Genomic DNA, 19,063 nt, shown 5'->3' with positions numbered 1-19,063 from the left:
TCCCCATTGAAATCAATGGGGCTGCGATACCGGCAGCGTTTTGCGGGCAGATTTAACCCCTTTTTTCGGTCGCTAGCAGGGGTGTTAAAACCGCCCTGCTATCGGCCGAATAGCGCCGCTAAATCAACGGTAAAGCGGCGCTTTAGAACCGCTTTACCTCTGACGCCGGTGTTAAAGGGGTCTTATTTTCTTTCAAAATCAGCTTTGAAAGAAAATGTAATGTATACTACTTTATACGGCAGTACATACATAATTTCATGTATACTTTTGTTTATGAAAAGAACAGTCCACAGTTTGTAACTGGTATACTTGATAAATGACTCTTAACATTGCAATGCCTAACACCCGTTGCCAGTAGTTTTTTTTTTTTTTTTAATTAATTAATTGAACTACAGAATATACAGTGGGGACGGAAAGTATTCAGACCCCCTTAAATTTTTTCACTCTTTGTTATATTGCAGCCATTTGCTAAAATAATTTAAGTTCATTTTTTTTTCTCATTAATGTACACACAGCACCCCATATTGACAGAAAAACACAGAATTGTTGACATTTTTGCAGATTTATTAAAAGAGAAAAACTGAAATATCACATGGTCCTAAGTATTCAGACCCTTGTACTGTTTTGAAATGAGAAATTGTAAATATTAAATATAGCCATTACTTTTTTTTTTCATTACATTCGTTGCAGTGGGCAACTAATTTGCAATCCAGAGAACCCGTGTGTCACTTCCCACTCCCCTACTGCATCCTGTTTATTGACCATACAGGACAGGAAAGTTTAGACCACGGGAAGTTCCCATTGCATAAGGCCTCTTGCACACTACCACCGAAAAAAATCAGCGTTTTTAGGCATACAGGATTTTTTTAACTTCTTCTAATTGCAGCCTATTGGTTTCAATGTGCAAATGCATGCAACATAAACACAGGAAATCTTAGCCAGGAATACTAATGTTCAAACATGCGTACCTTGTGCAAGTTTCCTCTTTGTTTAGACCTACGTAGTTATGGTGGGATGTGGAATCATAACATACAGAACCTAAAATTTTAATTTGTGCACTTGCCAGGTAGTGGTATTGTGTCACTATGAAGAGGTGATATTTCTTCCTGAAAATGAACTAGGGCTGTGTTATGCTGACATTTATACACTGAAACAAATATTTAAGGGCTCATTTACACTTGCTTCGGCTTCAATACACATTAACGGCTCATTTACACTTGCTTCAAAACAAGGCTTCTGACACGCTTTGTTAAAGCTCTCTGAATGCCAGTCAAAGCTCCTGTCACTAAATAAAATGGTTAGCTTACAGTCCTGTTTACACCTTACTTTTGCTTTGCTTTGACTTTGCTTCAAAAATTATACCCCATGTAGCTTTAGTGGTGCTTCAAAACCACAGGTAAGCCTTTATTATAATCTTAGCTGTAGGTACAAGTGGAAAAACTGCGTTTACTACCACTTTAAACATTAAAGGGTCATCGGGTCATTCATTTCAACAACAATATTCTGATAAGATTATACTATAGTATGTGCATTTAACATTAACAGTGCAATGCATGTTATTTACCTGTAAAAGAGTACCTTGTGTAGACCTCCAAAAAGCCCTGAGACTGCTGCTGGGTGCCACCATTTTGGATGTAATGTCAGCAGCCCCAGCAAATTCAGAGCTGCCACTCAAGTGACATTCTATAGTATTCTTTTTTGCTCCTCCTCTTGCAGCTACATATAAGGTTACATAAGGCGGAAAGGGGAGAGCAGAGGAGATAGGTCAACACAGAGCGTAATTAGCCCCTTCCAGGGGAATAGAGGACTATGACATACAAGGAGGGAGGGGCTGTGCTAGGATATTCGGGAGTAGTCCAATTTTCTAGCAAGTTCAGAGGCATGTTGCAAGTGAGTAAGGAACCAGTTATGGAAAGCAAAAACGCTGCAAGTAAGCCTATTAAACAACTGACTGTTCTGTGCTTTTACCAGAAATTTTAGGATGGTGACAGGGTCCATTTGGACTTAGCTTGCTTTAGTTATAGAGATCTCTAACTCTGTATTATAGCCATTTCCTGACACAGAAGAGCTGATGAAGGCAAGTGGGCCCTGTGAGAATTCAGAAAGTACTACTGACAGAACTACAGAGTCCTCACTACCAGCAACAGAAATTCAGGGGACAGACGCACCTGGGAACCAAGAAAAGCAAGAAGCAGTTGTGGTAAATTCTAAGGTATAGCTGAAAGCTTTCACTGTGGTGGCTGACTTCTGTGTCTATTGTCAAGCCTAGAAATTCAGATATGCAGTAGTATTTGAGATATTTCTGTTGTTTTCAGCATCCATATGTGTCTTTAGGTGCGCAGGTGGAAGGGGTTTGTAGAGCCCTTTATTTTTCTTTTATGTGTCTTTAGCCTGGTTCACACTTGTGTGGCTCTGCAAGCCATGTTTTGCTTGGGCACAACAACCCATTCACTTGAATAGGCAGCTTTGCCTCCAGAAAATGCAAGTAAAAGGTCCCTACACCTTTTCTGAAAACATGGCCCATGCAGAAATCGCAAGTGCGGTGCGTTTTCCGAAGCGTGGAAACAGCGCTGCATTTTTCCAGTGCGTCGGGGTGCCATGAGGGTTAATGTTATACCACGCATCTCCTGAGCAGCAGCGGAGTGGTTGTGGCTGAGAACCCACTGCAACAACCACCCACCCAAGTGTGAACCTGCTCTTAATAAGACAAGCAATCTGTTATTCAAAATACCTTCCTCCGGTATTATAGTGATATGTTAACACATAACCTTTCAAAAACACGGCCATCTACTCCATTTGCAGACAGTTTATTCAGATGAAGACTTCTGAGTGAGCGTTTGTTTCACAGTCAATATAAGTGAAAATCATAGCATCTTTTGAATTTAAAGTTTTACTGAACCCACAACAGTAAAATTAATCTACGCTGTAAAGCATGCTTGTTATACTCACTGTGGAATCTAAGAGGTTAATCCTCTGCATTGTGTAAAAAGGCTGGTTGATTCGGTCTTCTTTGATCCTCCCTTTCTCCCACAGTCCCCAAACCATCTCCTGATAGAATAGAGCCTTGGGGCACTCTACACATGCTCAGTTTGGTGTGTATTGCTAGAAAGTTTTTTTTTTTTTTTTTCTTGGGAGAGTGCATGTGATCAGAACAGGGCCAATCAGCATTGTCTAGACAGAGGGTCAGGGGTCCTGCAGCCTCATAGGACACTCAGGGGAGAATGAAAACTCCTCCTACAAGCTGTAACCAGACACTGATAGGAGTCACAAGACTGCTATATACTGCTGATGAAAAAAGATATTTAGCTGTTTATATTTACTAAAACTATTGCATTTCCATGTCACGTGTACTTTGGGAGACCAGATATAGTGAATGCAGGCTCCTGGGTTTAGTAACACCTACATTTTTTTGATACAGTAATATTGCCCAAACAATAACTAGAAAACCGTTATACTGTTTGCTTATTGTGCCGCATTTCAGCCTGTATGAACTTTTCTTGGCCTGTGTGCTCTTGCTCAACTACCACTAGTCTCACATATTTCTAATACTAGCAGCACTAGGCAATGACCCACCACTTCTTCCCTAAATACCAACCTGTGCCCCACACCAGCAACATTATTACACAACCATCATCTATTTCTCCTAACGCTGTGTGTCCAGACTTTTCTCCTCCCCACACTTTGGGGATAAGTATTCACAGTACAAAGCTGTGCACAGGATCTCCCAATGCATAGCTCCCAACTGTCCCTGATTTTGAGGGACTGTCGCTGATTTGGAGCAAGGTCCCTCATTCCTCCTCATTTGTCCCTCATTTTGGTCTGATCTATATAGATGTATATAAAATGCACTTTTTATCTATCAAAAAGTGTTTCCCAGTGCTAAACCTTTCATCTGATTTTTAAATTGTTGCATTTGTAAATTCCAAAAACCAATATAAAGGAATAGAAGTGGTAAAAAAAAAGCATTTGTGGGTTTAACAAATCTTGTTTTCTTTTACAATTCTCCTTTTAGGGGGCGTGGCAAGGGGTGTGTCCTATTCCTGCATACTTTTGCTGATAGGTGTCCCTCATTCCCATCTCAAAAAGTTGGGAGGTATGCCAATATATAGTTTCCATGGTGCGTCAGGTCATCCTTCCAGCTCTGACAGGTTATGCTTTGAGACTACTCCTGTAACTGTCAGAAATAGCTGTTTGTGCTGTAGCTGTAATAAATCACCCTCAGAAATGTCTCTGGCTATAGGGTCCTATGGAGGCTGGCCTGCCTAAAGCTCAGGGCTGACAGGAGACCCGTTCTCCAGGCTGCTCGAGAAGGGTAACATTGGCAAAGCCAATGTTGTTCTGGCAACAGCCTTATTATATGACAATATTTGAGTGCCTTTTCTGCACTTGCAGCCTTAGGGCTGTTTCACATTGAGCTGCTCAGTTATGTTCAGCAGGGGATCAGTGATTGGATCCCCTGCTGAATCACAGTTAAACGGGGCAGATGTCAGTTTTTTTTACATCCATGCCCATTTAGTTTGTGTCCAGCTGACCCGTGATAGCTCTATGGGCAGCCAGATGTAAATGGGCTTGAGTCAGTTTACATCAGACTATCTCTGATCTGTCATGTTTAGGTCTGGAAAAATGTAAAGAGATACAGTTCTTCTTAATGTTTTTCTTCTGGAGCTGGACAGGCTTGTAGGTAGGCAGGTGTAAACAAGCACAAGTCTGTTTACATCAGCCTGCCTATAAAGCTACATGAAGCTGAAGGGCCCACTAGGCTGAATTCATACCTGGGCGATTCTGCCCCTGATTTCAAAATACTCTGATAAAATGAAAAATCACACAATGCGAATTTCAGATGCCATTCATTTTATTCACACCTAAAAACACGGTGCGATTCTGCCACAATTGTCACGCGATAGATTGTGCTGCAATCGCGGCAAACCGTATTGCGTAAAGCTTGTCGCACAAAAAAAAGCTCCTGAACTTTTTTGAGAGACAAGCTTCACGTGAGGCAGTTTGGCGCATTAAAATAAAGTGCATCTGAAACTTGCGTTGTGTGGTTTGTTATTTTACCTGAGCATTCTGAAATGCCCAGGTGTGAATGCAGCCTTAGACTTCTGTTGTGACAAGTGAAAATACAAATAAATTATCTTTTAGAACTAAAACTGCATTAATACAAACATTCAAGAGTTTATATTCAGGTCTTACAAAAATATTCTGGCAGTCTGGTATGGTCATTGAGCAATTTCCAAAGCGGAATCCTAAAGTCAGTGCTGTCACCACTTGCAATGTTAACTTCTTAAGCTCATGACAGGTTCTTTATATTGGCTTAATTTAATATGCCTATTTGCTGTGACAAGGTACAGCCAAGAAACTTTGGTTAACCACTTAAGCCCCGGACCATTTGGCTGGCCAAAGACCAGAGCACTTTTTGCGATTCGGCACTGCGTCGCTTTAAGTGACAATTGCACGATCGTGCAACATGGCTCCCAAACAAAATTGACGTCCTTTTTTTTTCCTCACAAATAGAGCTTTCTTTTGGTGGTATTTGATCACCTCTGCGGTTTTTATTTTTTGCACTATAAACAAAAAAATAGCGACAATTTTGATAAAAACGCATTATTTTTTGCTATAATAAATGTCCCCAAAAAATATATAAAAAAAACTTTTTTTTTCCCTCCATTTAGGCTGATGCGTATTCTTTTACATATTTTTGGTAAAACAAGTCGCAATAAGCGTTTATTGATTGGTTTGCGCAAAAGTTATAGCATCTACAAAATAGGGAATAGTTTTATGGCATTTTTATTAATAATTTTTTTTTTTTTACTAGTAATGGCGGCGATCTGCGTTTTTTTTTTTTTTGACTGCGACATTATGGCGGACAGTTCGGACACTTTTGCCGCTATTTTGTGACCATTCACATTTATACAGCGATCAGTGCGATTAAAAATGCATTGATTACTGTGTAAATGTGACCGGCAGTGAAGGGGTTAACACTAGGTGGCGCTGTGGGGGTTAAGTGTGTCCTAGGGAGTGATTCTAACTGTAGGGGGGATGGGCTACAGGTGACATGACACTGATTACTGCTCCCGATTACAGGGAGCTGTGATCAGTGTCAGTGTCTTTAGGCAGAACGGGGAAATGCTGGTTTCCCCAGCATTTCCCCTTTCTTCCTCTCCATGAGACGATCGCAGGTATCCCCGCGGACATCGAGTCCGCGGGACCTGCGATGATCGAGTCCGCGGGACCTGCGATCACACGATTACACTCACGGAGCTCACGGCGGGCGCGCGCACTTAAAAGGCCTGTCCGTGTCATTGTGTCAACTTATATCTACATGCGGCAGTCGACAAGCAGTTAGGAATGTAGTCACTGAGCAGTTTACACTCAGAATAGGGCCAGTAAGACATGCTTGCTTGTAGGCACAGGCTAATTGTCTTAGAACTTACCTATTCTATTAAAAAATAAAACGTCTATAAAAGTGATTTCTGTATTTTTTTTTTTTTCTCTGTAAAGGAGACCATGACAATGAAGACCTGTGTAGTATATGGCTGCAGTAATGCCCTATTCAAAGGATGCAATAAGAAGTTTTTCAGGTAATTGATGTAGGATTATAACATTCCAAAGTCAGGGAAAACAACCTGTCAATGTCCTCTGGTGCTAGTTAAAGGAAACCTGTACAGAGAGAAATACAGGGGCTGCCATTGCTGATCTTACTTGGCTTTCTCTAGGTTCGGGAATAATTTATTCTGATCAGAAACCTGAAGTTAAATAAAAGTTAGCATCATTTTTATCCTCCTGTTGCCTTTTTACACAATCAGGTCTTTTTGAATTTATTTTGGAGACGTGCGCAGCTTTTTTTTTTGGTAGGGTTTGCTCTCGCTTCCTCTTTCCTCACTTAGGCGAGGATGCTGTAGCCTTCAGCCCACTCATCTCACCTGCAGCCTCCTGGGGTACACGTCACACATCCCAGGAGGCTGCAGGGCAGTCACCCTGCAGCCTCCTGGGACCATACTCTGTGCTACTTCAGCAGGAGATCAAGATTATGGCACAGGGGAAAAAAAATCTGAAAAGCTTTTGGGTGCTAGGAAGACAGCACTGGACCCCATGGGCTGGTATGTACCATATGTGTTTGTTTAAAAGTCAGTAGCTATCATACTTGCAGCTGCTGAGGTGTTTTTTTTTTTTTTTGGTTGCCAGGTGAAGTTGCTCTTTAAAATCTTTTAGCATAATTTAATATGGTAAAGCAATCAGTAAAAATATGTACCTTTTTAGCACAGAATTCCCCAATATAAATAGTAGAGGACCTTTTTACAGGTTACAGTGCCTAGGCAACCTCCGTTCTTCTAGCTTCACAAGAAGTGTGATAGGCATACCCCACCCATTACTGCTTCCAGTTACTGGATTACAGGTGCAGGGTCTAGGAACATGAAGAATTCTCTAGTGATAGCTTACACTTCTACTAATGTGGCCACACAGTGCTGTATAAAGGATGACAGAGTAGGCCTAGGCAAAAGATCAGCTGCAGAATACCTACTGTAAGTGCTGTATTATTCACAACTGGCTTTTCTAGCACTGTGTAAGAGATAAGGATGTCTGAGTCTAGGTAAGCTTTAAGTCAGATGTCATGGTTTCCATACTTCCAGGTACATTTTAAAGCTGATGGATCGGTAAGAAAACCAGGCAACTGGCAGCCACCATATTTTTTCATTACCAGTTTCCTTAAAGTGTTCAACATTGGCAGCCACTATATTCTTTCATTGCTAGTTTCCATAAAGCGGAGTTCTTGCAGCATAGTCACTGCCAGTGTGAGTAATGTGTTAATTCAAGATTACCTCTATGTGTGTCATATATATATATATTTCTCTTTAGTGCACATAACTGAGAATTTTCTGAAGACTGAAAACAGAGGTTATTCTGAAGACATGCATGATAATTCTTAGTGCTAGTCTAATTCCTGCATATATTTGTTTTACCTTACTTTCTTGGTTAGCAACACATTTGTATCAGAGCACCAAAGCAACCATTTTTTTCCTTTATCTGTTCTAGTGCAGATTACAAAATTTGAACTTTTTCTATCAGACACTTACACAAAGCCTAATTCCAAGCTATAAAAAGTGGTAAAAAATTTATAGTGATTAACTGTAATTTATGTGCAGGTTTCCATTGAATGATCCAGAATGTCTGTCAAAGTGGACTGTAGCAGTTCAGTGTAAATATTGGAAACCGTCCACATCCAGCATAATCTGTAGTGATCATTTTACTGACAAAGACTACATGTCGTGTCCAAAAGCAATGGGTCCTCATTTACGAAATGATGCAGTGCCTTCTATCTTTATTAAAAATCCTAAATGGAAAAATAAAACTGGTGATGTAACAGAAGTCCAAAATGGAGATCAGGTAAGGTGTGCGGTGGTGAAATATTACATCTTGTGATTGTGTACATTGGCAGGAATTATAGCAAGACTTTTTTAGACCTTTAAAGATAAGGAGTCGAGTAGTATTTTTAGGACCTTCCCCCTAAAATTTGGTTTTGTCATGGTGGAACGTGTTTCAAAAGCCTGTGTGCAAAATTTTACATGACTTGTGAAGAGCACTGTAACATTCTTTTGACAACTGCCTTTCCTTGCGCAAGTGTCACTGCTTTAGATCTAATTATGAGAGTTCTTCAATAGAGTGTAAAGAAACCTGTCAGTAGAGAAACATGTAAGCTACCATTGCTAAGCTCTTCTTCTGATAATGCTAGTAGTCTGGCCGTAATGCTGACCCCATGCTTCAACACTTTGAATCATCAACATTAAACAAATGTTCAGATAGACTTTTGACATTTCTAGTCCACAATCTTGTTCTGGGTTAGAGAAATATTGAAACCAATGGATAAGCGATACAGCCAGACAACTTGCATTTTTAGAAAGGGGCAAGCAGCGGAGGTCCCCTATTTCTACTATGACAGGTATACCCTTATATGGCTGGAAACAAATAATGACACATAACAACTGTGTGAGGATGTATAGGGGACTGGGTCATTATATTTTTATACCCAAACTATCAGCATTAACTATAGTGCTTGATGAACATAGTGCTCTATATTAAGTGTATCTATAGTCATTTTTATTTTTAGATAGATTTGTGGCCGGCTTTTGGGTTTCGATTGTCAGGCGCTTTCAATGGCTGGGATGAGGTCACTCCCGCACATATGCGAGAGTTCAGTCAGATTCGGTGTCGCCAGATTTGTACAGTGAGCTGCGTGTGTGTGGCTCACTGTACAAGGGCAGACAGGCAGGTAAGTATCTTTAAGGCAGAAAAGACAAAGCATGTCTATTCTGCATTAAAATTCATGTCTGTTAACATTTGCCTAAAGCTCACTTAACTCATTTTTGGTAAAGTGGGGAAAAAAAGAGGGGGAATCTAAAAAAAGTGGAGATACAGACAGTAATAAAAACCTGTGAGGGGATGTAATCCTTCTCTACTTTATCAAAATACAAAAAAAAATACTTTTAAAGTGGTTAAGTCCGGTTTAAAAAAAAAATAAAGTCAGCAGCTACAAATACTGTGGTTGATTATGTACTTGTTTATATGTCAGTGTTCTAATTTCAATTTTATTACCACACTAAAAGCAGAGCAGAAAGAGGGGAACACACTGAGAAGTCAAGTGACAATGCTGTGGTAGAAATTTCAACAGAATCAATCGCTGCTGAGCTACTAGGAATTCAAAAATACGAGTTGTCTTCAGGACAGATGAAAGAGGCACTGCAGGGGGCGTGGCCGGCATGCGAACAGTATGGGCGCCTAACACACAGGCTCCTCTCATCCATCGGGGGTTGTCAGCGTCTGACGGCACTTCCGAGGCTCGATAAGACACCCGATCCCTGCTTGATCTCTGCCCCTTGCCCAGCGGCATGTCCCTGAAGAGGAAGGGGGACCGTCATCCGAGGAAACTGGCAGAATTCGTGTATCAACCGGCCGAACGGCGCCGCTAAGATGGCGCTGCGGCCAGTGTTTCGTCACATATGGCAACCCTTCACATTTGGCTACCCGCTGCGATATTTTTTTTTTTTAAAAACCCGATTCGAATCGAGTGTTTTTATTTTTTATTTTTTTTTTTTATTTTTTCTTTTATGGACACCGCGCCGGTCCTTAAGGAGCTGCGGGCAGGAGTTTTTAGGCGAGACCGCTGCTTTGGCCTAGTCCACGGCGTCCGGCCTCGCGGACTAGGCTGAAGCAGTGGCCTCACCTAAAAACTCCTGCCCACAGCTCCTCAGGACCGGCGTGGTGTCAGCGCCGGACCTGGGGAGCTGCAGGCAGGAGTTTCTAGGCGAGGCCACGGCTTCGGCCTAGTCCGTGGCGTCTGGCCTCGCGGACTAGAGCAAGAGCAAAGGGCACCTTGCCTGATCCATACTCTCAACTACAACTATTTGCGGATCTGTCGCAACACGCCCTTCAACGTCCCAGACAACTCAACACCGTAACAAAATAAAAGTTTAACTTGTCCAGTAGACAATGCTCAAATACTTAGGGATCCAACTGATAAGAAATTGGAAATCCTGTTAAACGCATTTTTTTGGCAGGTTCAGTAATTCAACTGGCAGTGGCAGCAATTAGTGTATGTCAATCCTTGAAAGACCAGTTGAAACAGGTGCTCAAGATTATCCCTGATCAGCAGGCCCAGGATTTATCCAAGCTACCAGGGGGTTTATGACAATTGACGCTATGAGAGATTCTATTCTTCAGGCCTCGCTCCTTATGCTTAGGCTGGTGCATATGTGTAGAATCCTATGGCTGAAAAATTGGTCAGCCGAAGCGCCATGCAAAAAACTCCTGGCTAGTTCTCCTTTTCGCAGTGAACGGCTGTTTGGGGATGATATGGATAAATACATCCAAAAAATTTCTAGTGGAAAAAGTACCCTTTTGCCAGTTAAGAAAAACAGTAAACTTATTTCATTTAAATGAGCTCCTTCTCCAGTGCCAGGGACATCAGCCTCCAGGCAGTCACGACGGCCTCCGCCGTCAGATTCAAGAGGTAAACCTCAGGGTCAACCCCAGGGACAAAAGAAGTCCTGGGGAAAGAAAGCTACAAGACAAAATACTAAAGCCCCCTTATGAAGGGGCGCCCCCGCTCGCTCGAGTGGGGGGAAGACATCTGCAGTTCTCAAGGGTCTGGCAGAAAGAGTGTCGAGACAGATGGGTGATTTCCTCAATAACTCTAGGGTATAAACTAGAGTTCCAAGAATTCCCGTCTCCTCGTTTTCTCAGATCAAACGTTCCCAAGGATCCAGAGAAAAAGAAGTCTCTCTTTCAAGCATTGGACCATCTTTTGTCTCAAAAAGTGATCATGGTGGTCCCCATGGAAGAGCAGGTGTTGGGGTTTTATTCAAACCTTTTCGCGGTGCCAAAACCAAATGGAGATGTCAGACCCATTCTAGATCTCAAGGATCTAAAGCGGTTCCTGAATATCCGCTCTTTTCGCATGGAGTTAATCCGATCAGTTGTCTCCATCCTACAAGGGGGAGAACTTCTGGCGTCAATCGACATCAAGGATGCATACCTCCATGTGCCTATTTTTCCCGCTCACCAGAAATATCTACGTTTTCGAGGTAGAAAATCTTAATTTTCAGTTTGTAGCTCTGCCTTTCGGTCTAGCTACTGCACCTCGGGTGTTTACAAAGGTCCTGGCCCCTCCTCTGGCCAGATTAAGGGTCCAAGGTATAACAATTATAACTTGCCTAAACGATCTGCTCTTGATAGACCATTCGGTAGCCTGCTTAGACCAAAGTATGGTCACTACAGTCAACTACCTGGAATACCTAGGTTGGATTCTCAACCTAGAGAAATCTTCCTTAAAACCATCAAGGAGATTAGAATACTTGGGTCTGATCATAGATACAGCCCAGAAAAGGATATTCTTGCCCCAGGCAAAGATCAGCTCCATAAAGGAACTGATTCAGGTGGTCAAAGCAAAGAAGAATCCTTCTATTCTGCTTTGCATGAGGTTGTTGGGAAAGATGGTGGCCTCATTCGAGGCCGTTCCTTACGCTCAGTTTCATTCGAGACTGCTGCAAAACAGTATCCTATCGGCTTGAAACAAGAAGGTCCAAGCTCTAGATTTCCCAATGGGTCTGTCTCCAAAGGTGCGCCAGAACCTCAGTTGGTGGTTTATAATGAAAAATTTGCAGAAGGGAAAATCCTTCCTACCAGTTACCTGGAAGGTGGTAACAGATGTCAGCCAGATGGGGAGCAGTCCTGGAAGAGGCGACTGTCCAAGGGAAATGGTCGAGAACAGAAAGGACCTTGCCCATCAACATTCTAGAAATTCGGGCAGCGCGCTTGGCTCTGAGGGCCTGGACATTCAGGTTGCGGAATTGTCCTATCAGGATCCAATCCGACAATGCCACAGCAGTGGCCTGTATCAATCACTAAGGGGGTACAAGAAGTTGTGCGGCCCAGAGAGAGGTGAATCATATCCTAACTTGGGCAGAAAACAATGAACCTTGCCTATTGGCAGTCTTCATTCCAGGAATAGAAAATTGACAGATGGACTACTTGAGTCGCCAGCAGTTGTTCCCGGGAGAATGGGCCCTTCACCTCTATCTTCCTGGCAATATGCCAGAAATGGGGGATCCCGGACGTAGACCTGTTTGCGTCCATGTTCAACAAGAAGATCGACAACTTTGTGTCAAGAACAAAGGATCTGCTAGCATGCGGAATGGATGCCTTGGTGGTCCCGTGGGATCAGTTTTCACTGATTTATGCATTCCCTCCTATTTTGCTGTTTCCACAACTTCTTCGCAGGATCAAGCAGGAAGGGAAGTCGGTGATTCTTGTGGCCCAGAAGATCTTGGTATTCAGAGATCATAAAGATGGCGGTAGGGGACCCATGGACCCTACCACCACGTCCGGACCTGCTCTTGCAAGGTCTGGTATTCCATCCTACCTTACAAACGCTAAATTTAACGGTTTGGCTATTGAGACCCACATTCTGAAGAAGCGTGGGCTGTCAGGTTCAGTGGTAGCTACCTTGATCAATGCAAGGAAGCCGGCCTCTAGAATCATATATTATAGAGTCTGGAAGGCATATGTTTCCAGGTGTGAATCCAGGGGTTGGCATCCCAGAAAGTATATAATAAATAAATTATAGTGCTAAAAAACACATATATATGAACAGAATTTCTCTGTAAACATAAAAATATGTCCCAATAATGACGTGTTGTCAAAAAATGGTGGTCCACAGCGAATGGGTGCAATCAATGTGAAAGTTCCTTCTGCTTCCCAAATATCAACTCCGATGTCATCAAAATGATAAGTAGATAGGGTACGCTTACCGGAACTGTTGGATTCTATTGCCGTTAGCATAGAATCAATCGAGCTGTATGCCACCAAAGCAGATGTATGAAGTGGTCAAGGACGAATGGAGCCTCTGCAAGGCCAAGATGTCATCTCTGGATCCCCAGGAGAGAGACCAAGACTGGTTCCAAGGTTGAAACTGTTTCTCAAATCCCGGAAGTATGTAGAAAAAAAGAGGGATGCCTCCACATAGTGTAAATCAGGGTTATTTATCACTAAAAAACCGCAGTCCATAAAAATGATCACGGATAAAACAGGCAGTGTACAGGGTAATAAGCCGCCCTACGCGTTTCGATCAAAAGACGCGTTTCGATCAAAAGACCTTCAACAGCCCCTGTTGAAGGTCTTTTGATCGAAATGCATAGAGCGGCTTATTACCCTGTATAGTGCCTGCTTTTTCCGTGATCACTTTTATGTACTGCGTTTTTTTAGTAATAAATAACCCTGATTTACACTATGTGGAGGCATCCCTCTTTTTTTCTACATACTTCCGGGATTTGAGAAACAGTTTCAACCTTGGAACCAGTCTTGGTCTCTCTCCTGGGGATCCAGAGATGACATCTTGGCCTTGCAGAGGCTCCATTCATCCTCGACCACTTCATACATCTGCCTTTGGTGGCATACAGCTCGAGTGATTCTATGCTAACGACAGTAGAATCCAACAGTTCCGGTAAGCGTACCCTATCTACTTATCATTTTGATGACATCTGAGTTGATATTTGGGAAGCAGAAGGAACTTTCACATTGCACCCATTCGCTGTGGACCACCATTTTTTGACAACACGTCATTATTGGGACATATTTTTATGTTTACAGAGACATTCTGTTCATATATATGTGTTTTTTAGTGCTACAATTTATTTATTATTTATTTGCATTTTGGTCACATGGTTTGTAGCAGCTTTTGTTTTATTCACTTTTTTGGGTAGCGCATTAATCATCCCCCCTTTACATTGTATCCCAGAAAGTATGTCATAGGAAGAATCCTTGCCTTTCTGCAAATGGGGTTAGAGATGAAGCTGGCCCTGAGTACTATCAAAGGCCAGGTCTTGGCCTTATCTGTGTTGTTTCAACGACCACTTACTTTGCATTCTTTGGTCCGTAGCTTTATACAGGGGGTAACACGGATTAATACAGCGGTTAGGTCACCCCTGAACCCTTGGGACTTGAATTTAGTTCTGTCGGCATTACAGAAACAGCCTTTTGAGCCGATACGACATATTCCCTTGGTCCTTTTGACAAGGCAGCTAGTTTTTCTGGTAGCCGTATCTTCTGCAAGAAGGGTATCAGAGTTGGCTGCTCTTTCTTGTAAAGAGCCATATTTGATTATTCACAAGGAAGAGTAGTATTGCTTCCTCATCCTAACTTGGTAGTGTCAGGTTTTCATCTAAAGCAGGATATTGTTCTACCTTTTTGTTTTTTCCAGAACCTTGATCTATGGAAGAAAAGTCGTTACATTCTCTTGATGTGGTGAGAGCAGTCAAAGTCTACTTGAAGGCGACTGCTCAAATTCGAAAAACTGATGTTTTGTTTGTGTTGCCTGAAGGTCCTAAAAGAGGACAGACAGCATCAAAATCTACTATTTCTAAGTGGATTCGGCAAGTAATTGTTCAAGCTTATGGTTTGAAGTGGAAGATTCCACCTTTTCAAATCAAAGCGCACTCCACCAGGGCTGTTAGTGCTTCATGGGCAGTGCATCACCAAGCCTCCATGGCTCAAATCTGCAAGGCCGCAACTTGGTCTTCAGTCCATACATATACTTGATTCTATCAGGTGGATGTAAAAAGGCATGAGGATATCGCCTTTGAGCGCAGTGTGCTGCAGGCAGCAGTATAGGTTCTCAGGTCTGATGGTGCCCTACTTTTGTTTGGGTCTCCCTCCTCTCAGATAGTATTGCTCTAGGACTTCCCACATAGTAACTACTATGGCTCTATGTCCCGAGATGTACGATAAAGAAAATAGGATTTTTATAACAGCTTACCTGTAAAATCCTTTACTTGGAGTACATCATGGGACACAGAGGTCCCTCCCCTCTTTTGATACACATATATTGCTTTGCTACAAAAACTGAGGTACTCCCAGTAATGGGAGGGGTTATATAGGGAGTGAACTTCCTGTCTTAGGGTGTGCCAGTGTCCATCACCTAAAGGTGGCTTATATACCCCCACATAGTAACTACTATGGCTCTGTGTCCCGTGATGTACTCCAAGAAAAGGATTTTACAGGTGGGCTGTTATAAAAATCCTATTTTCAAGGCCACATCCTCACGGCCATCATGGCACTATACTCCCAACCTTTGGCGTATGATTACTGCTCTTCTATGCTATCCAAAACGTTCTCCATAACCAGTGGCACAAGACAAGGGTGTCAACTCTCCCCCTTAAACTTCGATCTCATGATGGAACCCCTAGCACAAAAAATCAGATCTCAAATGGACATAACTGGATTCACCATTGGCCCAAGTGAGCATAAAATAAGTCTTTGCTGATGATGTTATACTTATGTTATCTAACGCTGGTCCCTCCCTGGCCTCAGCACAACGCATACTGTCTGCATTTGGTGAAATATCGTACTATATAGTAAACGAAACCAAGTCAATCATCCTACCTCTAGGGTTACCACGTGACTTGCAAACCACACTCCAAGGTAAATTCCCCTTCCCATGGGCCAAAGATTATATCTCCTACCTGGGGGTCTCTCTAACCAAATCAGTATCTTCTCTAGTTAAGGCTAAATTTACTCCCTTTCTCAATACCTTCCCCAAGGAGCTAAATCGGATTTCCAAAACTTTCCTCCCCTGGTCAGGTAGACTAGCAACGTTTAAAATACTATTACTACCCCAATTACTTTACCTTTTCAGGACGCTTCCCATCCCAATCCCCTTATCCTTCTTTACATCCATACAAAGTACACTTGGCAAATTTATATGGCAAGAAGGAAAAGTCAGATGTTCACGGGTCAACCTCATGAAACATAGATTGGCAGGAGGCATGGGGCTTCCAATTATTAAAGATTACTACACAGCATCCCTCCTAGCACAACTTAGAACCTGGTTCACTCCTAAATCCTCCTGCCCTTGGTATGAAATCGAATCCTTACAAGTCCCAGGCCTCTCTCCCCTACTATTAAGGCATCAGCAATGGCCTTTGCTGACCTGCTCGTACATGCCCCTAAAGGGGACTCACCCCGTCCCATTCCCTTGCCAATAGAAATACTCTCTCTAATCATCCCTAATATATCCTTGAAAACATGGCAAGACAAAGGCCTATTTTACATCTCTGATCTCTATACCGAAAATCTTCTTAAACCATTTACATCCCTGCAAAAAACATTTATAATTCCACCAACAGACTACTACAAATATCTACAAGTGACCCACTGTCTTCTCTGCCACCCCCACCTCCAAGTATCCCTACATGCCTGAGCTTGGAGATACCTATTGGGTAATGACAACCTTCTACAGGACAAAACATCTTTTAATAAACTAAAACCCTTATTACAGTGGGAAAAAGATATAGGCAAATCTTTCAGCAAATTCCAATGGTTAGCTAGTGCATCTCGAGCCACCAACATTCACGAAGCTGTGAACAAATTTATGCTGCGTTGGTACATCACCCCGGCCCAGATCCACACATTTGATATCTCCACTTTGCCCCTTTGTTGGAGAAAATGTGGGGTTACAGGAACGTTGTATCGCACCCTATGGGAATGCACCAGGGTGTCCTCCTTCTGGAGGAACATATTCCAACTACCCTCCAAAGTAGACACAACACCCTGTCCTGAACTTGCGCTTCTGGGTATAGGCCTTGACAACTTTCACCCTGGTGCCCGCAGTATTGCCTTCCATATTCTCATTGCAGCCAGACTGACAATAGTACGCAACTGGAAATCTCCAGAGGCCCCTAACAGAAGCAAGGTGATCTCCTTGGTGCACACCCATGGATCTTATGAACGCATGTTTGCTTCCTCTGAAGGACACCTCTCCTCGACTCAAACGAAATGGTCACAACGGTTAGCATGGTTTCACCAGAACTCTGTTGTATACCTTTTATGGCATTCATCAGGTTGTATAAGTAAGGTAACTATCCTCTCGTGTCAATTTGTACTCTTGTTTTCTCTGTTAAAACTCAAAAAAACTATTGAAAGTAAAAAAGAGGCACTGCAGAAAGCTTCAGTATGTACTTAAAGTGGAGCTCCATTCTAAATCCTATTCTAACTACTCCATAGAACGGTCTGTATACGTATCTATTCCCAGGACGCTCCTGTCCAGTCACCCGATCGACTCACAGTGCTGGCTTCATAGAAGAGAAGGAACAGTTGACAATGGATGCCCCATAGTACGCTTATGGGTGACGTAACCACTCGGGCATTGCAACCGTTGTCGGCGATCTCTCCTCTCCCCTGAAGCCGGCCGCTGGGGAGATTCTGTGACTAGACCAAAGCACACAAGGAATAAGTACATATACACATCTTTCCTCCACAGCAGTGGTTCTCAACCTGGGGGTCAAATGACAATTTGGTCATTTGGATTTGGGTCACCGAATCCTGGGCTGTTCCTGAAGCCTGCACTGCTCTCCCAGCCTTTTTGCGGCTTCCCAGCTGGGCTGTTCCTGAAGCCCACGGCCGCTCACTCAGCCTCTTCACCGCTGCCCATTCAGTTTACGGCATGGCTGGGGGGCAGAGACTAGAGGTCAGCTGACTGGTGAGGAATGTGAAGTGGGAGGGGCTGGAGGAGACCCTATCTCCTGATTTCGGCATAGGTGTCATTGCTGCGAGACACCACAGAGATGGAGACACAGTGAAGCCGGAGACAGTGAGTAACACTACCTGTGATTATAGTTGCCATTAAAAGTCCCCACTACAGTTTTCAGATCAGCAGATGACCTTGATCAAGAGCACCTAAGTAGGCTGATCAGAACTCCCCCCAGCACTGCCACTGATCCCAACTCCCCACCAGCACTGCCGCTCATCCCATTCTTCCACCCCCCACCAAGGAGTAAGAGAAGAAATAAAAATAGAGAATACATGGAAGGGAGAGAAAAAGAGGGGGAGGAACAAAAAAAAAGGGAGAGAAAGAACAAAAAAGACTGCTAGAGAAGGATGGGGGAAAACAAGAAATTAGGATAGAGAGACATAACAGGGAAATAAAGGAGAACAAAGAGAGTGGTACTTTCTAAAATGTGCCATAAGGGGTTTTAATACTGCACGAGTGGAAGGGACTCAGGGAGCGCTAAATGTCCGTGGGTTAGGGGCGCAAATTACTTGTCTTGCCTTGGGTGCTGACAACCCACGCTACGAAAATAATTTTACTGTTATGGGTCCCCACAACTTGGGAAATTTTATCAAGGAGTCACGGCACTAGAAAGGTTGAGAACCACTGCTCTACAGGCTAGTTAGTGTAGAACTTAGAATGGGGTTGGGAGCAGGTTTAAAATTAGGTTTAGACCAGACTTCTACTTTTAATTTATAAAATGCATGGATCCAAATTTGTGGAAATTCACTCTATTAAACATTAGCTTACTGCTGCCTATGGGGAAAGAATTATTAGTATAATATGGTAACATATCCATATTTTCAATAATAGGATAGTGCAAACTTCATGGAGGTTTTTACCTCCAGATTGATTGTCATGGCTGTAATTGAAAAACAGCAATGGCATCTGACAGGTAATGCTCTTTGTGATTTAGTGACATCTGTTCAGTTGCTACAGTATAAAGATGTTATACAGTGAGTATAT

The 19,063-nt window shown here is 42.7% G+C and overlaps 1 protein-coding gene across 3 annotated transcripts in view; it reads left to right on the top strand.

Moving 5' to 3' along the window:
- Positions 1-19,063, top strand: part of LOC141106419 (THAP domain-containing protein 5-like) — a 61,969-nt gene that overhangs the window by 30,274 nt on the left and 12,632 nt on the right. The window contains exons 4-6 of one of the 3 annotated variants that reach the window (XM_073597200.1): positions 2,048-2,200; positions 6,502-6,581; positions 8,145-8,385. In XM_073597200.1, the coding sequence (XP_073453301.1) occupies positions 2,048-2,200; positions 6,502-6,581; positions 8,145-8,385 (474 nt within the window). Of the gene's footprint in view, positions 1-2,047; positions 2,213-6,501; positions 6,582-8,144; positions 8,386-19,063 lie in introns of all 3 variants that reach the window. The other 2 variants (XM_073597192.1, XM_073597209.1) reach the window with 2 other exon arrangements.

The sequence above is a fragment of the Aquarana catesbeiana genome, linkage group LG01, assembly GCF_042186555.1.
Source record: "Aquarana catesbeiana isolate 2022-GZ linkage group LG01, ASM4218655v1, whole genome shotgun sequence".
Lineage (NCBI taxonomy): Eukaryota > Metazoa > Chordata > Amphibia > Anura > Ranidae > Aquarana > Aquarana catesbeiana.
Note: the sequence above shows the minus strand (reverse complement) of the source record. Positions and strands in the feature narration are given on the sequence as shown.